Genomic DNA, 8,084 nt, shown 5'->3' with positions numbered 1-8,084 from the left:
GGAGCTTGCAGTGAGCTGAGATCTGGCCACTGCACTCCAGTCCGGGCAACACAGCGAGACTCCGTCTCAAAAAAAAAATAAAAAATAAAAAAAAATAAAAATAAAAATAAAAAAAAATAAATGACCCAGTCTGTGGCATTCTGTTATAGCAGCACAAAATGGACTAAGAAACAGCACAAACATGTTCAAAGATGTAAAGGAAAAGATGGCCAAAATCAATGCGCACATGAGAAATCTCAGCTGAGATCAAATGGAGAATCATACAGAACCGAAAAATGCCACTAAGCAATCAAAGATTCACCACATGGACTTCCAGGGTTGGAGGCTGTAGAAAAAGAGTAAACTTACAGCAAGCAGCAGCAGCCGCACAGCCTGACACCAGGAGAACAGAGAGACTGAGGGAAAACAGCCGGGGCCGAGGGAGCTGCGGACAGCGCCAAGCACTCGCGTCACACGCAGAACCAGAACGCAAGAATGAGAGCAAGGCTGGGCCAGTGCAAAACTTCCGGGGTCAGCCGGGCGTGGTGGTTCACGCCTGTAATCCCAGCACTTTCAGAGGCCGAGGTAGGCGGATCACCTGAGGTCAGGAGTTCAACACCATCCTGGCCAACACGGTGAAACCCCGTCTCTACTAAAAATACAAAAAATTAGCTGCGTGTGGTGGGGTGCGCCTGTAATCCCAGCTACTTGGGAAGCTGAGGCAGGAGAATTGCTTGAACCCAGGAGGTGGAGGTTGCAGTGAGCTGAGATTGTGCCATTGCAGTCCAGCCTGGGCAGAGCAAGATTCTGTCTCAAAAAAACAAAGCAGGCCAGGTGTAGTAGCTCACATGTGTAACACCACTTTGGGAGGCCAAGGCAGGTGGATCACCTGAGGTCAGGCGTTCGAGACCAGCCTGTCCAACATGGTGAAACCCCATGTCTACTAAAAATAGAAAAAATGGTCAGGCACGTTGGCTCACGCCTGTAATCCCAGCACTTTGGGAGGCCAAGGCAGGTGGATCACGAGGTCAGGAGATTGAGACCAGCCTGGCTAACACGGTGAGATCCCTGTCTCTACTAAAAATATAAAAATTAGCTGGGCGTGGTGGTAGACGCCTGTAATCCCAGCTACTCAGGAGGCTGAGCCAGAAGAATGGCTTGAACCCGAGAGGCAGAGGTTACAGTGAGCCAAGATTATGATGCTGCACTCCAGCCTGGGCGACAGAGGAAGACTCTTATCTGGGAAAAAAAAAGAAAAAGAAAAAAGAAAAAATTAGCTGGGCGTGGTGGCGCACGCCTGTAATCCCAGCTACTTGGGAGCCTGAGGCAGGAGAATGGCTTGAACCCAGGAGGCGGAGGTTGCAGTGAGCTGAGATTGTGCCATTGCACTCCAGCCTGGGCAACAAGAGTGAAACTCCATCTAAAAAACAAAACAAAACGAAACAAAACAAAAAACAAAGCAAAGCTGAGATGGAAAAATGTTTCATGAAATAATGGTTCACACTTTTCCAAAGTTAATTGGAAAAAGTATCAACATAGAGATCCAAGACAATGGATCCTAAGCAGGATAAAAACAGAACATAGTCAAAATTTTAAATCAAAGATAAAAACCTTAAAAACAGAAAAAAATGACAGATTCTAAACAACAGAACAATATTCGACAACCTGAGTCTACAACAGGCTCAACACCAAAGCCACTGACAGTCCTGAGTGCTGGTGATGTGGAGTGCTCGAGACGCCCAGTGCTATTCAGTTCTATTTGGGCAGTGAGTTCTACTCAGAAGGGCCCAAATCCAGAAACAGCCAAGCGTCCCTGCACTGAGGAGATGAAGAAGGGGTGGTGCATCTTCCGATGAACAGCCTCCCGGCACCCCTGAGAAACCACGACGTGCGGCTGCCAGCGAAGCACACAACGCCCAAGACGCCAGGCTGAAGAGCGCACAAACCACAACTCAGCAAAAGCTGGCGTCACCAGGCCAGGCGCGGTGGCTCACGCCTGTGATCCCAGCACTTTGGGAGGCCGAGGCGGGCAGATCATGGGGTCAGGAGATCGAGACCATCCTGGCTAACACAGCAAAACCCCGTCCCTACTAAAAATACAAAAAATTAGCCGGGTGCGGTGGCGGGCACCTGTAGTCCCAGCTACTTGGGAGGCTGAGGCAGGAGAATGGCGTGAGGAGGCGGAGCTTGCAGTGAGCTGAGATTGCACCACTGCACTCCAGCCTGGGTGACAGAGCAAGACTCCGTCTCAAAAAAAAAAAAAAGCTGGCAAGCTGGCATCACCCATATGTCACTCTCACCTCTCACCTGCCTACGGGGACCTGCCCTGTTCAGCGGCCTGCAACTGCCGCCCAAGGACAGGACCCACACAGTCATCTGGGTCCCCAAAAGCCGTATCCCGCAGGCTGCAGGTCACAGGGCTGTGCCAGGCGTGTGTGTGCAGATGTGCCTGTGTGCCCGTGTACGCATGGTTGTGGCTGTGCGTGCCTGTGTGCGTGTGCTTTAGTGTGCACATGTACGTGTGTGGGCATGTGTGTACACATCTGCATGTGTCTGCACGTGTGCCTGAGTGTGCACACACACACAGGGTTGGGAGGCCACAGCTACCGTCGGGAAAAGCTCAGTCTCTTGGCTGAGAAACGGAGCCCGGGGCCTCCCGAGCCACAGGCCGCCAGACAGGCAGTGAGGCTTTGTGGCCCAAGCCCAGCCTCTGCGCAAAAGGGTGGAATCCCAGCAGCCTCCCCAAGGGCTGGGGTGGAATCGGGTTCGGGATGGGGTCTCAAACGGGCCTCCTGGGGCCCTGGGTGCAGCCAGTGGGAACACTGAAGCAGCCAACAGTGACCCCGACAGCTGCCCTCGCCTGGGAGAAGCTGCTTGACTCGGGACACACACTTCTGCCACAGAACTGCCTGCTGAACCCACTTCTGAAGAGTGGCAACTACCATTCATCCCTATTTAACAGGTGGGCAAGCTGAGGCAGGAGGTGGGAAGCGGGGTCACAAAACATGCCTGGGGTCCGGGTGGCTATAGCCCATGCTCCTGCACCCCTGGACGGCCGCTCTTGAAGGTGCAGCCACAACATGCCCACTGCCTGTGCCTCAGTTTCCCTCATCTGACAACCTCATTGGGCTGAGGGGCCGGATTCCAGCACTGCCTGCCGTGGGTGCCCACGTGAGGCTGATCCACTGCCGCAGCCTCCCGGACCTGCCCATCCTGCGCTCTTTCCCAGAGACCCCGACTCCCACCACGACAGACACTGACTGGGGGTGCACTTGGGTCTCCCGGACAACCCCAGCCACAGACGCCAAATGCCCTCCCGCAGGAGCTCAGGCGTTTGCCGTACGCCCAGCAGCACCAGGAATGAATTTAATATTTCTGGGGATGATCCGGCTCCCTGGCACAGCTAATCACGAACTGCGACTGGCCCCAAACGTGCTGAGAGCTCCCCCAGGCCTGGTGGTCATCTTCAGGCACCCCCACCCCAGGGAAGGTGCCCCTGGCCAGTAAGAGGCTCAATCCTTGGCCCTGCTCCTCACGCCTGCCCGGGCCATCAGATCGCGACCTGAGAGAGGTCAGTGTGAGCAGAAGGGATGGAGCCAGGTGGGCCAGGCGCGGCCTTTTACATGGTGAAGCTGGGAGTGACACACAGCAGCGTCATCACCACAGAACAGTCACTCCAGTCACCCGACGCTGGCTCCCTGCTGGCACCTGCGGTTAAGGCCCAGGGTTTTGCCCAGCATGGACACGGGCTGTGGAAGTCATTCATGACTTAATACTCGGGCTCCTTGCGGCATGGCCTGGCCTGCTCTGGGCCACCTGCCTCCCAACAGAACTGTTTCCCGAAAAGGTGACAGGACCAGAAACCCACTCTTCCCACAGAGCTTTCTCGAAGGGAAGTAGCACTCGTACCACGATGGACCGATGATTCAACACACGCCAGTGACCCGGGGCGGCCCTGCCAGAGGCTCTGGTGACCCCGTGCCACCCCGCCAGAGGCTCCCGTGACCCGGGGTGGCCCCGCCGAAGGATCCAGTGACCCCATGCGGCCCTGCCAGCAGCCTCCTGCCCCATCCGCCATGAGCAGGGCCTCACCTAGGCGGAGCTCCCCGAAGTTGCCGCAGCCGATCTTCTTGCCGACGCGGAAGTTGGGGCCCACCATCAGGACCCCCGAGCTGGTCCCCGAGCTCCGGATGCCGTGGCTGCTCCGGCCCCCGCCGGCCTTGGACATTCTCCGGCCCTCCTCTGTCTCCCCTTTCCCTCCTTTCTTGTCAAAATCCATAAGTTTGTGATACCCTGGCCTCTCCACGGTGACTCTGCTGCCGTGCAAATCCCAAGTCTCTGGAAACCTGAGGTCTGGGCTCCTCTGTGGCTAGAACATCACCGCGGCTGGCGGGCGGGCGTGGGCCCGCAGCTTCCGGCTACTGAGACGCAGGCACTCGGGCCGGCCAGGCCGCGGTGCTCATCTCAGTGGCCTCGGGGTGGCTCTCGGGGGCAGGAGACATTCTGCTGACAGGTCCCACCGCCTCAAAGCTCACGGCTCACAGCTGCGGAGAAACAGAGGCACAGGTGAGCGCCGGCAAGGACACGGGGCGGAGGCCACAGAGGACGCAGCCAGGGGGCTGCTGGGCTGGAAGGAGCTCTGAAGGCCGGGACATGACAAGCACTGTCCCTGCCCGGAACCCAGCTGGGAAACACACGCCACGTGACATCAGAGGCCAGAGGTCTTGGCCTGGCTGCCTGGAGACTAACAGGGTAGGGTTCAGGGGCCTTTCTATGAAGCGAGACGGGTGGGTGGGTGGCACAGGTGGGAGGACGTACTGCCAGGAGGGTGTGACTGCCAATCCCGGGGAGAGGCCCTGAGGATCCTGAAGCCAGGGACAGTCCCACCCCCAGACGCAGAGGGGCTACACAACAGTCCCCATCTCCAGGCCCAGGGCTGCTCTGAGAAAGAAGGAGGGAGGCAGATGATAGCAGGCAGGCCTGAGGCAGCGACACAGAAGCCACAGAGCTGCCCCTGCCCATGGCGGCCGGCCGGGGGACACTGAAAGTGGGGAGAGTGGACCGGAGGGCAGGAGGCCCCGGCGAGCCGTGAGCTGCTGCAGGAACCCTCATGGCCTGACCCCAGCCCCTGGTGGAGCGGGGCAGGCTGGACACCACTCGGGGCTGTGACGATGCCAGGGTGGGTCTGACCCAGCTCCTTCGGTGCAGAGCGGAGCTGAGGAGGGTATGGCGGGGCCTGAGGGACACAGGTGAGGAGGGGCCACAGGTGCACGGCCATCGCCGAAAATGTTAGGACAGGAAGTCCCAGCTGAATAAGCCACAACAGAAACAAAGGCACCAGCGTCACAAGCACTGCCCCACTGCACCTGGCAACCGTGTTCTGGTACGAGAAACACCCTGAGGTGATCGCAAGCGTGCCTTGGGGTTCCACACTGCAACAGTCACTCAAATGTTTTCGTTTCCTGGTGCGCACAAAAGTTACGTTCACAGTGTACCGTGGTATGCCGTGGTATACCGTGAACGGACACACTTTAATTAAGCGGGGCGTGGTGTCGCAAGCCTGTGGTACCAGCTAGTCGGGAGACGGAGGCGGCAGGATCACTTGAGCCCAGGAGGCGGAGGCTGCAGGGAGCCATGATCGCACCACTGCACTCCAGCCCGGGTGATAGAGCGAGACCCCATCTTAACTAAATAATAGAGAAATAAAAATACTTTACTGCTAAACAGTGGTAATGATCGTCGGAACTGGGAGTGCGCCCTAATCTCCCGGGAGGAGGGTCTTGCCTTGACGTAGACGCCGGCTGACTCATCGGGGCGGCGGCTGCTGGAGGCGGGGGCAACTTCGTAAACTATGACCACAAAAAAGTTGGCCGCAGCGACCGACTCTTCCTTTCATCAAAGATTTCTTTGTGGGGCGTGATGCTGTCTGATAGCATTTATTACCCACAGCAGAACATCTTTCAAAACTGCAGTTGGTCCTCTCAACCCAGCCGCGGCTTCGTCAACGGAGGTTCCGAGCTATTCCAAGTCCTCTGTCCTCATTTCCACCAGGTTCACAGAACCTTCACCAGGACTAGAGAGCAGCTGAAGCAACTCCCCTGCTCACCCTCAAGAGGCAACGCCTCGGCCGGGCGCGGTGGCTCACGCCTGGAATCCCAGCACTTCAGGAAGCCGAGGCGGGCAGATCACCAGGTCAGGAGATCGAGACCTGGCTGAACAACATGTTGAAACCACGTCTCTACTAAAAATACAAAAAATTAGGCCGGGCGTGGTGGCTCAAGCCTGTACTCCCAGCACTTTGGGAGGCCGAGACGGGCGGATCACGAGGTCAGGAGATCGAGACCATCCTGGCTAACATGGTGAAACCCCGTCTCTACTAAAAATACAAAAAATTAGGCCGGGCGTGGTGGCTCAAGCCTGTAATCCCAGCACTTTGGGAGGCCGAGACGGGCGGATCACGAGGTCAGGAGATCGAGACCATCCTGGCTAACATGGTGAAACCCCGTCTCTACTAAAAAATACAAAAAACTAGCCGGGCGAGGTGGCGGGCGCCTGTAGTCCCAGCTACTCGGGAGGCTGAGGCAGGAGAATGGCGTAAACCCAGGAGGCGGAGCTGGCAGTGAGCTGAGATCCGGCCACTGCACTCCAGCCTGGGCGACAGAGCAAGACTCTGTCTCAAAAAAAAAAAAAAATTAGCCAGGTGGGGTGGCAGGCGCCTGTAGTCCCGGCTACTTGGGAGGCTGAGGCAGGAGAACAGTGTGAACCTGGGAGGTGGAGCTGGCAGGGAGCCGAGATTGCGCCACTGCACTCCAGCCTGAGTGACAGAGCAAGACTCCATCTCAAAAAAAAAAAAAAGAGGCAACTCCTCACATGTGAAAGTTTCTTGTGAGATGGCAGCAGTGCAGTCACATCTCCAAGTTCCTGTCATTCTAGCTGTCTTGCTGCTTCTAAAACCTCTGCAGTTCCTCCTCCACGGAAGTCCTGAACCCTCACAGTGATCCTTCAGGCCTGGGATCAACTTCCTCCAAACTTCCACGAATCCTGCCATTTGACCTCCTCCCATGGATCACACGTGTCCTGCATGGCCTCTAGAACAGCAAATCCTTTCCGGGGGTTTCAATTTACTCAGTTTCCCCAGCTCCATCAGAGTGATTGCTCTCCACGGCACCTACAGGCACCCAGAGTCTTACAAATGTATTTCTCAATAATGAGAGTTGTGGGTGGGTGTGGTGGCTACTGCCTGTAACCCCAATACTTTGGGAGGCTGACCCAAGATGACTGCTTGAGGCCAGGAGTTCAACACCAGCCTGGGCAACACAGGGAGACCCTATCTCTACAAAAATAAAATCAAAATTAGCCAGGCATGGTGGTGCACACCTGTAGTCCTAGCTACTTAAGAGGCTGAGGTGAGAGGATCGCTTGAGCCTGGGAGGTAGAGGCTATAATGAGCTGTGATTCTGCTTCTCCACTGCAGTCTGGGCGACACAGTGAGACCTTGCCTCAGAAACAGTGAGACTTGGCCAGGCACTGTGGCTCATGCCTGTAGTCCCGGCACTTTGGGAGGCTGAGGTGGGCAGACTGCTTTGAACTCAGGAGTTCAAGACCAGCCTGGGTAACATGGCGAAACGCCCCCCACTACAAAAAAATATAAAAATTAGCTGGGCGTGGTGGCACGTGCCTATAGCCCGAGCTACTCGGGAGGCTGAGGGAGGACAATTGCTTCAACCCAGGAGGCGGAGGATGCAGTGAGCCGAGATCGTGCCACTGCACTCCAGCCTGGGTGACAGAGCGACACCGTGTCATTCATAAATGAATGAATGACATGTCAAGGAGTCATCTTGATTTCCAAGTCATTCATTCATTGATCCACAGGCTACAGGCTGGATGTTATGCTAGCAGGGATGGAAACACTAATCTATTTTTTTTTTTCTTTAGACAGAGTCTCGTTCTGTCGCCCAGGCTGGAGTGCAGTGGCGCGGTCTTGGCTCACTGCAAGATCCGTCTCCTGGGTTCCCGCCATTCTCCTGCCTCACCCTCCCGAGTAGCTGGGACTACAGGCGCCCGCCACCGTGCCCGGCTAATTTTTTGTAGTTTTAGTAGAGACA

General features: G+C 56.3%; 1 protein-coding gene across 1 annotated transcript in view; it reads right to left on the bottom strand.

Moving 5' to 3' along the window:
• Nucleotides 1-8,084, bottom strand: part of CSNK1G2 (casein kinase 1, gamma 2) — a 25,971-nt gene that overhangs the window by 7,828 nt on the left and 10,059 nt on the right. Inside the window, exon 2 of the mRNA XM_011964113.1 lies at nucleotides 4,072-4,523. Coding sequence (XP_011819503.1) covers nucleotides 4,072-4,258 — 187 coding nt within the window. The 5' untranslated portion in view covers nucleotides 4,259-4,523. The remainder of the gene's footprint in view (nucleotides 1-4,071; nucleotides 4,524-8,084) is intronic.

The sequence above is a fragment of the Colobus angolensis genome, unplaced genomic scaffold (assembly GCF_000951035.1).
Source record: "Colobus angolensis palliatus isolate OR3802 unplaced genomic scaffold, Cang.pa_1.0 Scaffold64, whole genome shotgun sequence".
NCBI classification, from domain to species: Eukaryota; Metazoa; Chordata; class Mammalia; order Primates; family Cercopithecidae; genus Colobus; species Colobus angolensis.
Note: the sequence above shows the minus strand (reverse complement) of the source record. Positions and strands in the feature narration are given on the sequence as shown.